We start from the raw sequence: 21,673 nt of genomic DNA, 5'->3' as shown, positions 1-21,673 counted from the left end.
GCCATATCCAGACTTCTATGCCCAGGATGGACGTGAAGAGATTTCACATTGTCCACATACGTACTAGTCTTAGCCCTCTGAGAATGTGAGCCCCCATGCAAAAATAAGAGGTACCTATTTACCTCTCAAAGTGTCGGAGGTCTGATCATATTTCACGTTCATGACACATCGTCATGGTTGTTCTATGCAAAGCCTCTCATTTTATTTATTCTTTTATTCCTGTAGCCAACTATCATTCTCTTCCTCCCACAGTTAACTTTATTGAGTTTAATGTGTATCTCTTGGTGTGATTTCATATAAAATCTGCAATTTTGTGTAAAAAAAAAAAAGTCAAGCATGCCAGCATTTAACCAACATTTTCTTTGTTCCTTTATTTTTCCCATAAAGCTAGAACTGAAACCTTTTAAATGTTATTTATAGTTAGACAAGAGATAAAAAGGGAAATGTTTTTGTTATAAAAAGTCTATTTGATGTTGAACAACCTCGTAAGTTCCTTAGATCACTTTTTTCCATGAATGTTTTTACTACTGTTCATGTATTTTCTTCCTTCCAGCCAATACAAGAGGTGCGGAAAGTTGTCCTTAATATTTTGCAAGACCCAGACAGAACCACAGAAGGTACTACTGTTTTGTATTTAAATTCATTCCCTCCAGCCACTCAAGTAGAAGTCATTGAGGAACACATAGCGGGTAAAAAAAGCATTGTAATTGTAAGTCCCCTGAAATGCCTCTTGCTTCTTGGTTTCCATGGCCTGCCCTTTTGGCCTTCATCATCAGCTGATTCATTTCTATTCTATTATTACAAGTAAATATACTGCCCAACACCAAACAAAGGTTTCCACCAGAGCAGCCTAGACTAGGGTGTCTTGCTTCCCTGGAGAGAAGGTGAGAGGAGAAGGCAAGTGACTTTTTTTTTTTTTTGCGGTACGCGGACCTGTCACTGTTGTGGCCTCTCCCGTTGCGGAGCACAGGCTCCGGACGCGCAGGCTCAGCAGCCATGGCTCACGGGCCCAGCCACTCCGTGGCATGTGGGATCTTCCCGGACCGGGGCACGAACCCGCGTCCCCCGCATCGACAGGCGGACTCTCAACCACTGTGCCACCAGGGAAGCCCAGCAAGTGACTCTTTACCAGAAGAGACTGAGGCAAATGGGAGAGGTGCTTTGGTTTAAGTTACATGTTTCATCATAACAAGCCCACCGACACGTATACACCCAAATTCATGTTATACCTTTAAATCATACCCATCTCAGGAATCATTTCACTTAATTCGCCATTACTGTCATTGGCCAGAACCTTTAGAGAACTCTTCTATGAAAAATGTGCCAAATACAGTGAGTGACACGTTAATTATAATATTTGTTATATGAATGGGGAAAAAAAAGCTACCTTGAGAAAATAAAATGGATTATTTTTATAATCTTAGAAGGTGACAAATCTTTTTCCTTTAAGTGTAGGTTTAGGGAATTGCCTGGCGGTCCAGTGGGTAAGACTCCGCGCTCTCACTGCCAAGGGCCTGGGTTCAATCCCTGGTCGGAGAACTAAGATCCCATGCGTGCCACGCAGCCAAATAAAAACAAAGGGGTAGATTGACCTTTGGGGAACAATCACGTCATGAGGAATTACAGCCAACTAGCCCATTACTTTTGGGAATAAGGTTGTAGAGTACCTGTACTCAGTGGTCCTCTTGCTGAGAATGGTGCTACGATTCAGGTGTTTGTTTATAATGTGTGGCAGTGTTCTTCAAAGGGATAAAAAGAGGAGACAGGAATCCATGCCTTTGCCACCTCTTGGCCCCTGTTGGCCTCTCTTGGGGTCTCAGCCTCCAGCCACAGTATCTGTCTGTCTCAGCCTGATTTCCTTCCCTTAATTTTGGTTGTTATGGTTGGGCTATCATGCAAATTGTGTCAACACAAGACATTTTTTCACCTACTGTCCAAGGTGATAGCCATATGGTCTCACCTGGGTAGGGAGGGATCAGAAGGTCAAGTGAATTAACTCTAATTAGTCAGAAAAATTGATCCAAGGTGTGATGTAAGGGCAAGAAGAGGCCAGTGATTAGTCACTAAGGGAGCTCCCTCAAGAGTGAATGAGAGATTGGGGATGTGTTCACAATGTTGAAAGGGTAGCAGGGGTCCATTCTCACAGGCCCCAAGGCTGCCTGGAGGGCTGGTTAGGAGGATGGCCTGATGTAGCAGGAAAAACTAGTCGTAAGTCCCACTCCAAATCAGTTATTCTTTATTGAGTATACGGAATCCATAAGGATCACTGAGAAATCATTGTAGATAACTGCTATTTCATTTTATTGATTTTTTAGCTTCAGTATTAAATTGCTAAATCTTTTCTTTTCTATTCTTTGTATACACAGGAATTACCTCTGACTCTTTAGCTGCTGAAACTAATATAACATCAATAGAAATGCTGGCCAAGAAGATGGAGTCTGGGACGTCTTGTCTTTCTCCAAAAGAGAGGGAACAGGTTTCAGCAACACCCCAAATAACCAAGTCAGGACAGGATAATCATCCTGGTATCAAATTACAGATCGCCCCGATCCCTAGGTAAGCAAACTCTAAAGCAGGCTTGTGTTCACAGGTCTAATTCAAGTCCAGTTCTCAATTTCTCCTCCACAGATCCAGGATACCATCAGATTAGTGATACCTTCTGCCTCATATGAGGACCAGGTGGTCTAATCCATCTTTGGTGTTAAGGGAAGGAGCTGAGGGTGAGGGGAGGGTTGGAACCAGTGCCAGGAAGACCTGTGTCCTTTCTCAGTACACACGCCATCCCCCCTCGCACCACCCCCAAGGAGACGTGACCTGCAATGAGGAAGGAGCTGCCAGAGTCAGGAGGGCTGCTGGAGTGGGGTCACCCCTCCCTCCTGGCATTGGTCCTCCCTCTTCACCCTCATTTGTGCTGCACTTGCAGGTCCCACCCACCTTTCCAGCCAGTCCTGGGGGGCAGGAGCAAACTGCCAAGCAGGCAACCTCTGGAGCTGTGGGAAGGAGGGAGGTGTGAATAGCCCTGTAAGAACAGGGAGGCGGCCAGGCACGTGCTAGTTAGAGACTGCGCACAGTATCAGAAGTGTTTGGTTTTGAGACAAGTGTAAGAATCCATAGTAATTTAAGGAACTGTGTCGGTATCGATGTCATTTTCTAAAACATTAGTGTAACATCAGTCTCTGTTCGTGCTCTTGAAAGGAAAATTCCAAACAAAAGCACTAAGACCACAGTTCTGTATCTTCGTTCTCTGGAAAGCACAGCTGGGCCTCTTCCAGTCTAAACTCCTGTCTCAGACCTGTCATTTCCCCACTGTAGTCAGCTCGTGGGTGGATGAAAGCAGGCAGCTGACGTGAAGACCACCTCTTACTGTCTCTGGAATTGATGATGAGCGTTTTCAGCAGACTGGCCACGAGTTTTGTGAGGCTAATGTAATCCGTGGTTTTGTGATGTGTGACCAGGATTCACTGCCTGGAAAGGTCTCTGCAACGTACCCTCCAGGCTGCCTGTGACTGGAATGCATTCAGGTTTACCAGGAAGATGCCTGATTTGTTCCAGTTTCAATTTGTGGTTTGGTCCACCATCTTAAAAGATGTTTTTTGAATAATTTACTGTCAAAGCTAGAAAGAATCTTAGAATTCATTAGTCCAGCCTCATTTGGTGTTAGGCCCAATTTCATCAAAACGTGTCAGCTCTTTGAAAGTTTATGGAATAAACAAACACCAACTGCCAAGTAGCTGACTTCAAATAAAAGCACACTTAACAATTCATTCAATTAAATCCCTGTGCTGACACCATCTGAGAGCAGATGGACACCACCCAGTTCATTCTGACAATGAGGGCAAGTCCACCTTAGGACGAGAGCTACTATAGACATTTCTCTTGTGTTTTATTAGGGAATAAGAAAAAAATAAAGACTAACAAGTAGAATTTTGAAAGAAGTTAGAAGGTTTTGAATGCATCTCTTGCTGTCTCTCAGAATAAACGGAATGCCGGAAGTGCAAGACATGAAGCTTATCACTCCTGTACGGCGTTCAGCCAGGATCGAGCGAGCAGTGTCCCGCTACCCGGAAATGCTGCAGGAACATGACCTAGTGGTGGCTTCTCTCAACGAACTGTTAGAAGTGGAAGAGACAGAGTGTTTTATATTCCGCAAAAATGAGGCTTTGCCGGTAACATTAGGGTTTCAAGTCCTTGAGTCGTAATTTCTTGATTTTTTTTTTTAAAACAGAGAGACATTTCAGAGCCTCCACAAGACAAGAAATGCACTTACCTAGGTGGCCTGGGGGAAACTGTGTAATAGAGGGGCATCGTGGATGCAGACTGTGGGCCCCAGGGCCTGGAAAGTAATTCCCTGGGCTTACTCTCAGATTTTACACCCCCATGGGAAAGTCTGGTTATTTAAGACTGTAGTTTGCCACAGCTTTACAGCACACATAAGTTTCAAACTTTGAAAATTAACTTACCCCACAGGTATGGTAACAATTTGAATTTTATTGACCTACCTTAATCCCAACATAGTTATTTTTTATATCAGGAGATCAATTCCACAATATGATAGAGTTTCCTTCCTGCATCCACCTTAGCAGAGAGGGCAAGTCCTTCCAGCATGGAAGATCTGAGTGTAGAAACTAGCCTTCCCCGCTAGGTGGGACGTGACAGACCATCTGGTCAGATCCTCTCATTCTGCAGCTGAGTTTATGCTGGCTGTGCCTTTCGCTCAGAGATCACAGATGACTTTTATGTGTGATCTTTGACTTCTGTCACAGATCCCTGGAGATGAGAGGTAATTCACATCCTTTCTGGGCCTGGCCTCCTTAATGATACACAATCCTGCACTGGGGTGGTCATCTAGCTTTTTATATTCAAACCTAATTTTGCATTTGTCATTGAGAAATGCTTCAAATAAAAACAAAAGGGAGCAGCAGACAGGGGTGGGGAAAGGACCCTTGCCTCTTCAATTCTTTGCTCTGCTAGGGGACACCTGGCCTGAGAAGACATCTGAGCCCCAGAGACTATCATAGGTCGCCTTTCCTTCCTCCTGGGCAACTGCTTGTGGAAAGGTAAAATCAGAATCGTTGTGTAAATATAATGTATAGGAAAACCTAGTCAATGTATTTCAGATTTTAGTTTTCTTAATATTTATGTATCATCTAAAAAGCAATTTTATTCATTTATCATATTTATTACAGAAAACAGTGGTGGTGGCTTGGCCTAGAGAATTAGGGGTTTGTCTGGGGAACGCCAATAGGCTATCCCAAGAGACCTCACAGGGAACACCCACTACCCTGGAGAACTCACCTTCATGTGGATTTTTCCATTGTGAGGGAAGCAGATCCATCTCTCTATGTCTGATTTATAAAATCGAGGTTCATAAAGCTGAGGTATAAAACCATAATGCTAATAGACTAACTTTTGATGAGAAATAGATTGTCACCACAACCACAATGCAGGAATCCACACAGCTAGGCGTTCCCTTCCCTTTAGACAGACTCACTTTACCTCTAAAGCCAAATAATGCCCGAGGGGTTGCTTAGAAGTCCTGGAAGCTGAAAATGGGACTTGGGGAAATCAAATATTCAAAATCACGAGACAGAAAGAGCCTGAAGCACGTACCTCCTGGTTAGGAACGCCCTTGCCTCAGACCTCAGGCACTCATCTCATGTCCACGGACCAGTCCTCTGATTGGGCCTGCGCTGCTGTCCTTTGTGCATTACCTGTTCTTTGGCTTCAGACGGTTCATCCCTGCCACCTAATGCCCATCCCTCCACCCAGACTGGGAATCAGCTGTCTATGGTGATTTTACGTCTCTCTCTCCTCAGAACATCGTCTCAGTATCACAGCTCAGTTCTCAAAAGAACACCTTCACTATTGCCAGTTCCCAGCAGGACTTCCCACAGTACCACGCTGGGTACTAACAATGTCGGCTGAACCACTGGCACTGAATAACGCGTAGATTTCAAACTGACAAATTGGAGGTTTTAAACAGCCTGATTGGACTAAGTAGCATCTTCAGGATATAAAAGGATGTGGAAGTGATGGGGATGGTATAGCAACTACAGAAAACAGCACCGTGATTCTGGAGCTCTTTGTAGATTCTTAGTAACCCTCTTGTTTAGTAAATAGCTGTTCCTAGATACCTGGAGCAGGAGGGAGGGAGAGAGGGAAGGTAAGAAGCAGGCCCTTAATCACTTGGGAGGAAGATTCATAGGGAATTGCAGGGGAGATATGGGCCTCGGCAGAAATTAAGTCTAACGTTCAACTTCTTAGAAGGGGGGAGTGTAAAGGGAGTGTTAAAGGAGGATAAATAAGGATGGTTATATACTGGCATCCTGATGCAGAATGACCATGAACCAGAAGACGAGGAGAGGAGGAGGCATGACAGCTCACAGTTATTACTGTTTACTAGGTACTCATGCTATAAAAGACATCTGTTGTGCCTGCTTGGCATGTAGTCCTTCTTCTAATAAGAGTGCCCTAATTTCCTTAGGACCACCTCTTTGCCGCTCACAATCTGTCACTTAACAGGAACGGACTCCACCCACATGAGCATGTGACCGTGACCCAGGCTAGGCCAACCAGAGCCCAGAATCCTGGCCAGCGGCATTGATTGGACGATGGGGTTATTTCTCACTCAAAACCAGTGAAACTCGTTTCCCAGACTTCTGTTGGAGAGACTTTTCCTGGTAGAGTTGCTGCAAAGAGGATGGAAATCTGTAAACCTTCTTATAACCATGGAGAAAAAAACCTCCTAGAGAATGGCACCAACACAGAATAAGCCTGAGAGCTGGCGAGAGTAAGCTCACATCCAGTGACATCATTTGATCCCTGGCTAAAGCCTGGAGCTGGCCAAGCCCTGTACTTTTCAGTGATGTGAGACAATTGATTCCCTTATTCTTAAGCCAGTTTCATTTAGGTTTCTGTCAGGTGCTAGGGGAAAATCCTGACTAGTACACATATATACAGTGGTAGAGGAAACTCCTATTTCATGTTTGCTCTGGCCGCCTTCCAGGCATATTGTCTCACTACATTCTCACAGTAGCCCTATGGCATAGGTATGGAAACAAAGTGAGACAGTAAATGACAGGCAGGACTGAAGTTTCAAACTCAGAGCTGCCTGGCTCCAAGTGCAGAGCTTTTTTTAACTCCTGTCTCTAAAGTATGGAAATGAGAACTAGGACGGTGACAAGGAAAGAGCAAATCTGAGAAAGACATTCTTGAACGGTTCCCAACTTACCAAATAAGAATCACTGTGATAGCCAAGGTGCTGTCATTTATCCTCCAGATGAGGTGATCGATCACATGTTTACCACAAGAGCACCGCCCCAGGGATGGTGCTTCTCGTCATTCCTGCCTGCTCGGGACTGGGTGCAGGAGTTCAGACACCGATTCAGCCGGTGTGACTCGCCACACCCAGAAATGCATCTCTCTCGCATCAGCAACCCTGGTGCAACAGCCAGTGCTCAGCTGTGCCGGGCCCACAGCATATCTGTCTCAGGGCTCTGCCATCCCCAGGGTGCAGCCTCATCCGTGTCGACAAGCGTGGCTCCCGAGCAGTTTCACATGGCGGCCAGTGGGAACGGGCAAGAGAGGGAGCGGAAGGCACACCCTCTCCTTTTAAGGTCACGACCTGGAAGCTGGATGCATTATTTCTGCTTAGGGTGAGAGGGACCACAGCTTGCTCACGTGTCCCCACTCATCTTCAAAGAAGGCTGGGAATGTCTTCTGGGTGGCCGCGTGCCCAACTAAAACTTCTTCCAGAAACGGGATATGACTACCGGTGTCTACCACAGTCTTAGGAGTAATGGAGTACGTCTCTAAGGCGCAGATAAATGAGGACAGAGGTGACACAGGATTAAAAACATATACTGCATCAAATGAACAATCCCCAGTTAGAAATATCTCCCACCCTACCCTGCCTCAGATGAGTTCCCAAGAGTTGAGGAGGGTTCTAATCCAAAGGTGTATAGCCCTTCCCCACTTTCTCTCGTCTCATGATAGGTCTTTAGCCCCACCCTTTCCCCTGCAGTTCTACAAGCTGACCCAAAGTAGTAATAAATCAGGTTACATGGTTCACTCAATAAAACATACAGGACACTGGAAGCCAGAGATATAATGATGACCCAAACAACCTGTCACTAAGGAGCCTCAAGTCCAGTGGGGACACATGTTAAAGAATCACAAGTGTCAAAGTGTGATGATCCTCGGCTTCCCTGGCGGCGCAGTGGTTGAGGGTCCGCCTGCCGATGCTGGGGACACGGGTTCGTGACCCGGTCCGGGAAGATCCCACATGCCGCGGAACGGCTGGGCCCTTGAGCCATGGCCGCTGAGCCTGCGCGTCTGGAGCCTGTGCTCCGCAGCGGGAGAGGCCACAGCAGTGAGAGGCCCGCATATGGGGGCGGGGTGGGGGGGGGGAGTGTGATGATCCTGAGAAAGAGGTCCCTGGGGGATGGGCTAAGAGAAGGAACTGATCCAGTCAGGGAGGTGGGGAGGCCCCCCGAGATGTGAGGGGGGGGGCAGAGATGGGGGTGCTTCAGGCAGAAGGCAAAACACGGCAAGGGCCCTTTGGCCACCTCTTCCTTTTGCAAGTCTCTCTCCCCTCCCTGCCCCTTCCCCCCTTCCCCTCTCCCTCTCCCTCATACTCTTCCTCCCACCCCTTAGGGGTCTGCTGCCAGGCGATTACCCCCAGGCCCTTCTGCATTCTCTCCACCCTGGGAGGGAATTCTAAGGGTTCAGTTTTGTAGCATTACAAAATACTTTTTGTAATACTACTGTATTTCAGCACCTTTCCAGAAAAGCATGGACCCTAGGGTCTGAGCAGTTTTCCCGGTAAAATACTATCGTCTACCCCTTGAATAAAAATCTAGTGTTTAAAGACAAAAGGCCAGGGATACCCGGTTCTTGCCTGGAGAGCCTACCCCTGCAGGACTCTGAGGCCCAAAAGTCAACCCAGGAAGAAGAATGAAAGGCCTGGAAGCTTCTGAAATAAACAGAGATTTAAAAAAATGACTGTGAACTCTCTGAGCACGCAGCCTGTTGTCCCTTATTTATCCTCAGGTATTCCAAATGTTTCCCTTGTTTATCCACAGAAAATAAAACTAGTGAACTGTGCCACAGACCAATTTCTTCAAGAGTTTGTTTTGTCATTTCAAACATGTAAATATATTCCTTCTAAGCCTCCAATATTAATGCCAGACGATACACTAACATGAAAAGTGAACTCAAATTAATGACAGAACAAGAAAGGCCAGGGCTTAACACCACGGAGGAGCTCCGACTAAAATAAAGAATCAAGTTTTTAAATCATGAGTAGGACTTACAGTTTTTAATGCATGTATACATCAAGTTCAAAGATGTCTGGGCATCTCGCTGTCTTTCATAGTGACCTGGAAAGAACATTAATGAGGTCATCTATAGCCGATTAGGTATTATTGTTACTAGTAACGGAATCAAAAGTGCACAGAAATATTATTTTTATTTATTTTTTGATGTGGACCATTTTTTTTTAAGTCTTTATTGAATTTGTTACACTATTGCTACTATTTTATGTTTTGGTTTTTTGGCCGCAAGGCATGTGGGATCATAGCTCCCCGACCAGGGATCAAACCCACACCCCCTGCATTGGAAGTACGGAGTCTTAACCACTGGACTGCCAGGGAAGTCCCGGAAATACTATTTTTAAAAAGAAATGGATAGAAATAAAATTGGATGTGAAATGATACACTCAGGGGAACTGGGCAAAATAATTCCACTTGTTACACACAAATGGCCCAGAGGCCAGGGAGGGTTGCCTTCCAGGATGAGAGCAAGACACCTTCCTCCTACCTAAAAGAAGTGCTCTTGGGCCCCAAATCTGTTACATTTAGGAGACTTCAATATGGTTGCTTTTTCTCTCTTCCATATTTTTCCCGTTATCTGAAAAATATTTCAAGTGGAAGACGACCGTGATGCCGGCCTGTGTCCTGGATTCAGTCTGCCTCCGTGCAGCCCTCCTGGTCCTTGCCTCTCTCTTTGCCCTCAGCCTTCTAAGAAACAAAGAAAGCTGGTTATGGAACCTTCCCAGGTTCACACAGTGACTCTCAACCAGGGGTAGAAAATGTGTCAAAATGCCCTAATCTGGGCTGGGGTGGAGATGAAGGGGTAGAGAAACCAACACATCCCCAGAGAACGCGCAGTGACAGATGGGAGTGGGTCCACAGCCCTCTGGTGGGCTGGGAGGGAAAAATAGTTGCAAAGCACTGATTAAAGTATTGATGTGCTTGAATTTTGAGCTTCTCCTGGGCAGGAGTAAAGTGGCTTACAATTCCGTTTCTACCTTGTCGGGCATGCTGGAGGTGCTTGGTAAAAAAAACGGTGGGAAGAATGCACACTGAGCCCGAAGCCACCAATCTAAAGGGAACCGATGAGACAGGCATTTTGAAAATCAAGGCCCAGGAACGCCAGGGTAGAAACAGGAACCCTCCTGCAGGGCTTGGGGCTGCAGAACCAGGCTAGGAGCTGAGCCTGCCCCTCAGGAAAACTGGAGTCTGCACTCAAAGGGCAGCCAGGCAGCACAAAGGAACAGAGGGGTCAAAGCAGAAGCCCCTACACATTGTGTCCATAAAAGCTGCCTGGAGAAGAAGCCTGGCCAGGGAGAGCCTGTGTTCTGCAACCTCTCCCAGGGCAGAGATGGATCTGTCAGAGAAATGAGCCAGAACTGGTGTGGAGAGGTGCAGGGCCCCAGTACAGTCAGCTGACCCCGCCGAGCAGAACCTGTGAGTTTGGGCTGACAGCCAGTGGCTCTGGGCCCCCTCGGACCCAATGCCTCTTTTTTTTTCCCCGGTACGCGGGCCTCTCACTGTGTGGCCCCTCCCGTTGCGGAGCACAGGCTCCAGACGCGCAGGCTCAGCGGCCATGGCTCACGGGCCCAGCCGCTCCGCGGCATGTGGGATCTTCCCGGACCGGGGCACGAACCTGTGTCCCCTGCATCTGCAGGCGGACTCTGAACCACTGCGCCACCAGGGAAGCCCCAATGCCACATTTTAAATCCAAATATTTTCTAACACAACATTGTAAATCAACTATACTTCAATTAAAAAAATACGTAAAACAAATATTTTCATTTCTTCTATCCTGAATTGAAATTCATAGATAATATGATGATTGTCTCTATAATCTTAAAAATCAATATAATACCATAACTATAACATAGGAGAAATGAAAAGCAATGTATAATATAATACGTATTTCTATGTAAATACTCAGGAATGATTGCACTTGGAAGGCAAAAGAGCTCCTGCAAATCTACCAAATGCCTGCTCGGGTTGATACTGCTCCATTGGGACCCCTGCTCTAGCCCCGGAGTAGCCCCTAAGTCACTGAGCTCCTGGGCCAGCCAGGTGGCTCCTCCCACTTCCCAGCAACTCACCCTCTGGCTGCAGGAGAGGAGGTGGGCGGCAGGACCCAGACTGGCCCATTCTGGCTCTGCTGCTGACTCATGGGGCATCTGTAGGGACCAATGCAGCAGGAGGTGGAGAAGCTCCGTCAGTGGTGAGGCCTTCCTGGAGTCCCCAGTTATGCATAGACACCGCCCCCCACCCCCGCCAGCTCCATCCTCTGCCCCCAGCTGCCAGCTTCCTGCCCAGTGATGCCACAGAAAAGGGAGCCCAGGAGGGTCAGCTGGAGAAGGAAGGTTCTGGCAGACGGACTTCACTTCCTCAAAAATCCCAGGCAGCACTGCGGGGTAAAGGTCAGGTTTCTTTAACTGTTTCACCTGGGTGCCCCGGATGCTTTTTCTTCACCTGTCTGGTCTCTACTTTAGCAACAATGTCGAACAGCACTATAACTATGCCTCAGACCCCCAGCTTTGGCAACAGGAAATCTCCAGCCCTGCTCATCTAAAAGCCCAGAGAAGGGATGAAGCTGCATGGTGAGAGCTCAGTTCCCCCAGCATGTGGCAGTGTGATGCAGGGGGCAGAGCATGTCCCCTGAGTTCAGCAGCCCTGGGTTCAAATGCTGACTCTGCAGTCTGTCTACCAGTGTGACAACAAGTTACTTAGGTTCTCTGCACTTAAAATTCACCAGTGGTAAAATGAGAAGAAAACCTACTTTGCTGGGTTAAGCATTCAGCAGGATCGATTTTAAAAAACAAACACCCAGCCCAGAAACAAAACAGTTTTTCCTCCTCTCAAATATCAGGAAGGGAGCTGAGAGTGACAAGAAAAGCAGGGCTCAGGGAGCCCCAGAGAACTAGTTTCAAGTCCAGATCCTTGAGTGCAGATGGCACACCATCTCGACGGAAATAATGACCGCCTGCTGGGAGAGGGATGGGTGTCCTCCGGGGAGCTCTGCACTGGTCAGTCCCACGGCCCCCATGAACTCCGTAGTGTCTTCGCCGCCTCTACTTCCCTGCTTTTGCCCCAGAAGCATCTCCAGGGCTTCCAGAGGAAAACCAGCTGGAGTGTTTACTGTATGGACTGCTGTTTGGTCCAGTTCCTCTGCGATCACTGTGTACTGAGGGTAGGGAGACCATAGCCTTCCTCCTTCAAACCAGTATCATATGTACTAGGGAGATAATGTGGTCCCAGTTTAAAGCAGGAGGGCAGGAGGAAAACTTCCCAGCAGAGGCATCGTATCTATACAACCACAACCCCTCTAGAGCTTTTTTTTTTTTTTTTAACCGTGTGGACAGTTATCTGCAAGGGTTTGACCCGCTTGTGCCTAGAGGAGGGAGCGTGGGTCTGGTGACCTCAAAAGCTCTTGGCAGGGCTGGGACCAGTGGATCCTTCTGGGATGGAGGGTCAGGGATGCCGGGCGGGGGGTGGGGGGGAGGTTCTGCAGGGACCCATCAGCTCCGGGGCCACCCAGTACAGAGAGCTGAGCGGGTGGTACAGGAAGTTGAGGCAGGTGGCCGTGTAGAGGTTGGCATAGCGCATCATATGGCTGGAGAAGAGCGTCTGGCGGAAGCCGCAGCGGAACAGGCTGCCCATCGCGCTGTACCACTGGTCCAGCTCCTGGGAGACTCGCTGGCAGAGATCCCATCCCCACCCACCCCACCCCCTCCCCCACCCCTGCAGCCTACGACGGGGAAGGGGCCGCCGTGTTGCCCGGCCAGCCGGGGTCTTTGGGAAGTGGGGCGGCTCGCCGCTTTGCCACGGACCCCACTTCCCGCTTCACAGTTAGTTTCCTGCCTGGCCCTGGAGAGTGACCACCCTGCACTAAATTCTCAGCATCACTTACCTTCTGATGCCTCCTCAGAGGGCTTTGCAGGAGGCCCACACGCCCAATCCCCACTCCGGCCCCCCCCCAACAGGCCCCCCTGATCACAGGCCCTTCTTTTAGAGTCTAGAAAACTGGTCCAGATGTTGCTCCCAGAGTGACTGAGCAGCACATGTGCCTCAGTTTCCCCATGAGTAAAATAAGGGTGACGATCCCTGCCCAGCCCACCTCGCGGGGCTGTGGGAGAATCAAATACCCTACAAGATGCTCAGCAAAGATCCTTCACTATTGGTCCCAGCTGGGCCTGGGAAGGCCAAGTGGCCTGACTCCCCTTGATGTGGCCTGTGGGACTCTCCCAGCTTTGGTGACTGGTCAAGTAATACCACAAGGGAACATGTCCTTTCCACCGGCCCTAGATCCCGTCTTCTCAGGCCACTTGTCTGGCTGACCCCAGACGCTAGCCGGGTAGTCGGTCACATGAGGACCCAACCCAGGAGGCCGGCACTTCTCAAGGTTAACGGTGGAGATTGAGGAACTGGCTAAGCCCCACCCATCACCCTGCAGGCCCTTTTAAGAGCATACTGCTGTCATTCGTAATGTGGCCAGCAGGGGGCGCTGGCTGACAAGGCCAGGTGGCGCTCCAGACGACTGGGGGAGTCGTAATTGGGCTCTGGGGTCTGGGACGGAGCGAATCCAGTCAGGCAGCCCGGAGGCACACGCCCTACCTTCAGCCCCGCTGGGCCCATCCCCTCCTCCCTCGGCACCCCGCTCTTACCCGAATCTCCCTCTTGGTGGAGCTGATGAGTGGCAGCCCGGAACTGCTGCCATCCATGTGCCTGGTGCAAAAATGGCCACGTGACCCAGGAAGAGAGGAACCGGCCCCCCAGGCTCCGGGCACAACCTCCCCAGATCGAGTTGGGGACACCCTATGGGCGCCCAGTGCGGGGTACTGGGCTGGGTGTGTGCCCGTGAGTGAGATGGTAAGCGTCCTCAGTCCAGGCTGGTGGGTCAGCAGGAAGGGCCTAGAGGTCATAGTGTGAGTGTCCCAAGGGGGTCAGAGGGGTCCCAAAGTCCAGTTTACTAGGGAAGCCCACCCTGAAACAGATCATGATTTCCCGACCACTCTGGCGAGGACCCCGCTGCCAGGCCTGGACATGGACCATTACCCTCCAGCCTGCTCCCCTCCCCGGGCAGGGGTCACAGGTCAGGGCTCTCACTGGTACAGGTCCGCCAGTTGCATGTCCAGCCTCTTCAGCTCCTCCATTCGCTCTGAAAAGTGGACAAGGAACAGGGGGCTTGACAACCCTGCCCACCTTTGTCCCAGGCCTAGCTCAGCTAGTTGAGGTGAGGGTGGAAAGGCCACTGGGGTCTAGGCTCCCCCTACTGTGTGTATAACATCCTTCACCCTTTCCTTACATTGAGGGAGACTCTGCCCAAGGCAGAGCAGGGACGGTTGAGGAAGCTGACACAGAGTCAGGTGACCCGCCCAAGGTCACAAGGCAATGATTCAAACCCAGCCCTTAGGACAAGCCTGGATTGTTTGGGTTCATAGCAACTTCTGACCCCGAGGATACAAGTCATTCCCGGCTGGGAGAGTGGACCTTCCACTCACTAAGATTCCTCAGGGTGGGTAAGGAGGGTGGGTTCAGTGAGGAAGGAAACCTCGGACTACAGAAACACCACAGGACTCTGGAATCAGGAGACAGGATTTGAGTCTCAACTTTAGCCCTTCTGGCTGTGTGACTTTGGGCAAGCCGCTTAACCTCTCTGGGTCTCTGTTTCCTCGTGTATAAAATAGTTCTGCTCTCACAAACCACAGAGAGGACGGTATTATCACGGTCACTACCAACTCCCCCCGCCCCCCCCGCAGGAGAGAGGGGAAGATGTGACCATGGTGCCCCCTGCTGGCCCCCCACGTCTCACCCTGCTCTCAGGCCCAGATGTCCAGCTCCCGGGACAGCTCAGGAACCACCAGGCAAGTCCGCCAGCCCTGCCGCTCCTTGGACTTGAGGATGTCCCCAAAGATGTGGTCCCTGACGTACAGGATGTCCTTCCCCCGCACCCCGAGCAGCTTGCACACTGCGTCTGACGACCCTGCCTGACCATGGGAGGACAGGCCCACTCACAGCCCTTCCTGTCCTGGTGGGCAGCCTGGGGACATGGGCTCCTAGCTGAGAGGTGGCGCCTGTGGAGGGACGGGGCGGGGAGCCGGTACCTCCAGAGTAGATGGCACAGCGCTGATGGGGCCCCGTGCTGGTGCCCACGCGGAGCTTACCCATGTCCTAGAGGGGGCAGAAGGGGTGCCCTGGCCAGAGAGGGCAGGGGGCTAGGATTGGCAGGGGTAACGGTGGGGTGTAGGAAGAAGGAGGCGGCAGAGGGCCCTGAAGGGGTCCCCTGCTTCCTTGCTTCCGGGGACAGACAGACAGCAGAGCAGCAGCTACCAAGGGCAGGTCAAGCCTGAGAGGTGGGTTCCCTCCCACAGCGCGGGCCACGGGTCATGGTGGACGAGCCTCGGCCCCTGCATTACCATCCTGAGCTGTCTCAGCACCGTTCCCTCTGCAAAGACACAGGGCTTGTGCGTGTCCACCACGATCAGGTCGAAGTAGGACCTCCAGAGCCTGCAGGGGGTGGGCAGGTGCAGACAAGCGCTCAGCCTGGGAATCTGACCCGCCGCGGCTCACAGGTCCTCAGCCAGGTCCCCGCCAGCCCCTGCCCTGCCATACCCGGCCGAATGCCCGCCCGGGCTCCGCCACGCTCTGGACCGGTAAAAGCTCGCCAGCCCTCGCATCTCATGCCCGCCCACGTGCCCTGGCCCTGGCCCTCAGCAGGACTGAGACGTCCCGGGGGCAGGACCCCGGCAGTCTGGCCACGCAGCCATCCTGGCATGGGAGGCTCACAAGCTATAGCAGCGGAGGCCAGCGCTGGATGTTGTGTGCACCGCGTCAGCCTCCAGAGCCCCTCACAGCACAGAGTCAGAGACGCAGGGGCACGGGACAAGAGCACAGTCCCCGAACTGCAGACCCGCTCACCGGCTTGCCTGCCAGATCCCCGTGGGGTGTGTCACCCCCCCCCCAGGCCTGCTACAGCCTCTTCTCACCCCCTTCCCCACCCACTTCCGCCCCATCCAGCCCCTCCCCAAATACCTGATGGCCTCTTCACTGCCTTCTCCAAGGCCATGAGTGGCCTTCCCCACCCCTCCAGGCTCCTCCTGTGGACTGGCTGAGGTCACTGGTCTCCCACCCACCAGGGAAGTTCCAACAGGCCCACCCATGTGAAATGACCCCCCCATACACTTGCTTCTTCGTCCAGCTGCGGGCTGGCCATGGGAAGGGACCCAGCAAGGTGGCCCAGCCCGGCCCTGCCTGCCCTTGACGCAGCCTTCCCCAGCCAGGCGCGTGGCCCTCACCTCACCAGCGCCAAACAGGTAGCTCCGGATGGCCTGGTGGGGACAGGGCAGGGGTCAGGGCACCCAGCTGAGATGGGCCAGGGGCCACTACCTGCCATTGCCCTCACCCCACAGGCCACACCGGGGACCGCAGGAGCGAGATGGTGGGAAAATTGCTTCTTCCACCGAGATCTAAAAAGGCCAAGAAATGGAACCCAAGATGCCAACCAGGCAGTGGGCGGAGCAGGGTCTTGGCTGCTGTTTCCTGCAGTGCCTCAGTTTCCCCAGGGCCAAGAAGGAAGCATTTCTCTGGCCCGGAGGCTGAGGGCCTCCCCCATCACAGGCACACGCACATCGGTGTCGTTGTAGTTGCGGGTAGCCAGGAACACCTTCCCTACCTCCTTCCTCTTGCCCCGCAGGATGGGGATTCCCACCTGGGTCAGAGAGAAGAGCAGCCTCCAGGGCTGGGGTCTCCCCAAGCTGCCCCAGGAGCCCCTTCCCAGGTCTCAGCCCCATAGGCAGGGGGCCCCAGGCCAGGCAGGAGGGCGGGGCGCAAGGTCAGGGTGCACAGCTCTGTCCAGATCTCGAGGGGAGGCCAGGGAAGGGGGAGCAGCCCCAGTGCCCTGGGGAGGAAGGGGACAAAGGGACAGGCTTGGTCATGACCCTGGTCTATAGCCACTCGCATCCTTCTCCACGTATTTCTCCAAGTCTGCGGTCCTCTCCTTGAGACAGCCCCGCGGGAGGGAGCAGAGCTGTGAATGTGTGTGCGTGCGTGCCTACACATGCCTGCATCCAAGATGAGGGAGCCCAGACCACCAGCCTCCACGGGAAGAAGAGTGAAACCTTATGGGGTCTGGGGGCCTGGGCCACTCACCGAATGGTGGATGTTATCCATGGCATCCGTCACATCCTGGAAGACATGAAGAGGTTTCCATGCTGATAACCGGTGTCACAGCTGGGTCAGGCCAAGAGCGAGGCTGATAAGGGGCCCTGATGTGACCACCAACCCTGGAGCCCTACCAGGGGGACCCCTCCATCCACAGTGGGCCCGACACTGGGCTCATGTCCCAAACCTCCTGGCACGGGTGTCACCCTACACTGAGGGTGACCCCGTGGGGGCATCAGTTACAAGGTTGGGGGCCCCTACATCCCGCTGAGCTCCTGGAGCCCCTCAAACACCTCAGGAGGAGCCTCTGCCCTCTGGCGGGGCCCCCATTTCCGGGCTTAGCCCCTAAGCCGTGCAGTGTCCTGCTGGTCACCCAGGGCTGCAGCGGGGAGGGGTACGGAGCTCACTGGATGTAGCGGGAGCAGCCAGAGAAGAAGCCCACCAGGCAGACGTAGAGACAGGCTTCTAGGGCAGAGGGAGGCTGGTCGGTCGCTGGCCCGAGGATCCAGGCAGCAGCCCACCAGGCCAGAGCCAGGACCAAAGGATCACCTGCCCCCACCCCCATCAGCCCTCACCAGGCAGGTTGAAGAGCGTTATGAGGTTGTGGGACCACTGCAGCCCATCCCTCTGAATGAACTTACTGGGGTAGAAACTCCAGATCTCGGCCCTAGGGAAGGGGTGGGCTGGGTGCCGCGATGCCCCTCCCCAGTGCCTCCCACTCTTTCCCGCCTCTACCCATCCTTCTCTCCCTCCTTATCCAGCTGGCATTGCCGAGCCCCTGCCGTGTGCCTGAGTCACCACCCGCCCCGCCACTGTCTTTCCTCCAGCATCCTCGCCCCCCACCCCGTTCCTTACTCCGGGAGGAAGGAGAAGCCGTGGGTGCCCAGCAGCCCATTCCCGCGGGCGTCCACCTTCAGCAGGTTTCCACAGGGTGCGTCAAACACCAGCCCCCCGGGAGAGGGCACAGAGGTTGTGGATGAGGCACCAGGGCCAGTGAGTGGGCCCAGCCTCCCGCCCCGCGGGCTCCCGCACCTGGTGGGGAAGGCAGGGTCGTAGGTGCAGTGCAGGATCTCGTGTGGGTACCCGACGCACACCAGGCGCTCCAACAGCAACTCGAAGGCCAGCGTCTCATAGGCCGGAGACTTGTAGGCTGTGGGCCAAGCAGACCCAGGCCGGTTGGTGCCCGCCCCCTGCTCCCAGCCCCAAATTCCCCTCACTCCCCTCCCCCTCCCAGCCAGAGTGCGGTCCATGTCGAAGCCAAGGCCACAAATCTTCCCTAGCTCCAGGTTGCGGTTGACAAAAATCCTGGAAGGGGAAGGACACTGAGATCAGCCCCCCAGACTCCAAGACCCAGGGCCTCGCGTGTGTCTGGGCACATGCATGTGAGCGCGTGTGCAAGCGTGTGCAGGGCTCCGTCTCCACGTGGGAGTGTGCCGGGGGCATCCCCGTGAGCAAGGATGCACCGTTGTCTCTTTCCTGAGCGGGGTCACTGTGTCCAAGTTCAGAGAGGATGCGTTTGTCACAGGTGGGCAGCACATGTCCCCACGTCGGCGTGCGTGGAGGGAGAGCACCTCCCTCCCTGCCAAGTGTACACTGTCAGGTTTCCCTCTGACGGGTCACTGCCCACCTACAGAAAGATGTCCCCTTGTGAGTGCAGGGGCTTGTCTGTGTTCTGAGTGTCACCATCCCTGGGTATGGGCTGCTGTGTTGTGTGGGATATGTCAGGAAATGGGGTGTTTGTAAGATCCCCCCAACCTCTATCCCAAATGCCCATCTCACCGCTGGTGCCAATCCTACCCCAGGGCCTGTGTCTCCCCTCTGGGCCCCCCAGGCTCTCCTCCGTCCACACAGGCCATCGCTGCCAGGAGTGAGGAGACAGTGGCCCCCTCCCCAGCTACCTGCCCGCTAGCAGTGAGGCCCAGCAGCTCCCGTCTCCCTCAAACACTTCAGACACCACTGACCCCGCTGGTGCCAACCTGGGCCCCCATCTCCTCCTTTGAGGGAGAAGAAAGCCAGGACAGTCTCTGGCATCCCCTCTCTTCTCTAAGAGAGAAAGTAGTAATGATCAAGGAAGAAGAATTCATCTATATTGTGCCACCTCCACTTCTAGGGCTTGTGCACCCAAAGACGTCAACCACCTAGAATGTAGCAGAGAACCCAGAGTGAAGCAAACCTGGCATTTACAAAGGCAGAAGACTTGTGTGCTTTAAAAATAAGAGTGTCGGGGCTTCCCTGGTGGCGCAGTGGTTGAGAGTCCGCCTGCCGATGCAGGGGACACGGGATCGTGCCCCGGTCCGGGAGGATCCCACGTGCCGTGGAGCGGCTGGGCCCGTGGGCCATGGCCGCTGAGCCTGCGCGTCCGGAGCCTGTGCGCCGCAACGGGAGAGGCCACTACAGTGAGAGGCCCGCGTACCGCCAAAAAAAAACAAAAAAAATAAAAATAAGAGTGTCGGGACTTCCCTCTGGTCCAGTGGCTAGCACTCCGCGCTTCCAATGCGGCGGGCCTGGGTTCGATCCCTGGTCAGGGAACTAGATCCCACATGCTGCATCTAAAGATCCTGCATGCCGAGGGCTTCCCTGGTGGCGCAGTGGTTGAGAGTCCACCTGCCATTTCAGGGTACACGGGTTCGTGCCCTGGTCTGGGAAGATCCCACATGCCGCAGAGTGGCTGGGCCCGTGAGCCATGGCCGCTGAGCCTGCGCATCCGGAGCCTGTGCTCCACAACGGGAGAGGCCATAGCGGTGAGAGGCCCGCGTACTGCAAAAAAAAAAGATAAAATAAATTAAAGATCCTGCATGCCGCAGTTGAAGATCCCACACGCGGCAACGAGGATCCTGCGTGCCGCAACTAAGACCAGCACGGCCAAATAAATAAATAAATACTTAAGAAAGAAAAAAAAACATATGTCCACTCAAAATAGATCTTAAAGGACACAGCAGTACATTGGTAGCTGTTAATAGAGCAGGGCTAGCTCTGTCTATATAAATAGACAAATGGGCCTAGTCATAGAAGTTCAAACTATCTGGTTATCTCATGTATTAACACAAACTGGGTCTCAGTTCCAGTTGTATTTAATGATTTATGATCTCCTAGACTTTCCAGTCCAGGCACTTTTTGACAAAACTTTGTCCTCATTTGAGGGGTTTTTGTTGTCGGGTTTTTGTGTTTGTTTTTGTAGGTATTTGCCTCATTCCATCCCTGAGCTTTGCAGCTAGACAGATGTGATTCAAAACTATGTTCTAAGGTGTTTCCTGTAGTGAAGTAATTGGTTTGCAATAGTCAGTCATGCTTTTCCACTAAAAGGGGACGGAGGGGTGGTAAGCCACGAGATAAGCTAAAGTTAAATTGTTAGAAGAATTCCTTGATAGGAAATTATAGCTTTGCGTTTTGCTGCTCTATTTCCTGAAAATAACTTGGAGATGCCCTTGATTTGTCCATCTACTGCTTTGATTCCTTGGATACCACTCATTCTTTCACGTTAAGCAAAAACAAGTAATTGTTGCAGAGGTCTCTGTATTTTGCAGCTGCCCTTTTGTAAGACGCACTTTTGAAGGGATAAAAATTATCTGGGGGAGAAAAATGTATTTCAGTGAAATAGTTCCTTCCTTGGTAATTCCAGATGAGCAACTGTTAGGATGGTGAGGCAAGAGTATGGAGGCTACAGGAGGTACATTACCTCATTGGATGGATAGGTGGATGGATGGATCGGTGGATGGATGGATGGATTCGTGGATAGATGGATGGATGGATGGATGGAAGGACAGTTGGATGGACAGACCTATGGACTATATATGGTAGCCTTTATTAAGGGAATCAGAGGAGAATCAAGCTTCAGAAATCAGTAGGATTTCCCAAGTCCCTTTCACCCATTCTGTGCTCTCTGCTCATCTCAGGGAGACCTTTTTAAAAGTGCATAGTTCCTCTCTGGGTCAGAAACAGAAAGAGGAATACCCGGTTATGGGAAGTCACCAGAAATTTCCTCAGCCCTCCCACTGGGTGTTAACATAGTGAGTGTGCAAAAATGTATCCTGCTTTTCCCGTAGCTGAACTTGGGGGTCTATCCCAAGATTCCCTTCCACCTGAGGACAAGGAAGTCACCCAGTGACATTCACATACACTCCATCACATCAGTGGTTTCTCAGGCCACCTCTCCAGGTACACTCCCAGCCCTCTCCTGGGCTTGACTGAACAGCGTGGGGTTTATACTCAGC

At 52.0% G+C, this 21,673-nt stretch overlaps 2 protein-coding genes across 2 annotated transcripts in view; one reads left to right on the top strand and one right to left on the bottom strand.

The window, feature by feature from the left end:
- Positions 1-4,199, top strand: part of CKAP2L (cytoskeleton associated protein 2 like) — a 29,474-nt gene extending 25,275 nt beyond the window's left edge. The window contains exons 7-9 of the mRNA XM_065891435.1: positions 554-617; positions 2,367-2,556; positions 3,974-4,199. Coding sequence (XP_065747507.1) covers positions 554-617; positions 2,367-2,556; positions 3,974-4,199 — 480 coding nt within the window. The remainder of the gene's footprint in view (positions 1-553; positions 618-2,366; positions 2,557-3,973) is intronic.
- Positions 4,200-12,773: 8,574 nt separating this feature from the next.
- Positions 12,774-19,318, bottom strand: NT5DC4 (5'-nucleotidase domain containing 4). The gene is given in 17 exon segments (XM_065891634.1): positions 12,774-12,998; positions 13,967-14,027; positions 14,409-14,460; positions 15,115-15,285; positions 15,407-15,473; positions 15,719-15,809; positions 16,554-16,630; positions 16,930-17,010; positions 17,260-17,328; positions 17,451-17,494; positions 17,497-17,531; positions 17,870-17,927; positions 18,038-18,144; positions 18,318-18,414; positions 18,496-18,615; positions 18,697-18,767; positions 19,260-19,318. Coding segments are annotated over 17 exon segments (1,485 nt in total).
- Between the last annotated feature and the right edge of the window lie 2,355 nt (positions 19,319-21,673).

The sequence above is a fragment of the Phocoena phocoena genome, chromosome 14 (assembly GCF_963924675.1).
Source record: "Phocoena phocoena chromosome 14, mPhoPho1.1, whole genome shotgun sequence".
NCBI classification, from domain to species: domain Eukaryota; kingdom Metazoa; phylum Chordata; class Mammalia; order Artiodactyla; family Phocoenidae; genus Phocoena; species Phocoena phocoena.
This window is presented reverse-complemented; position numbering and strand designations above follow the sequence as displayed.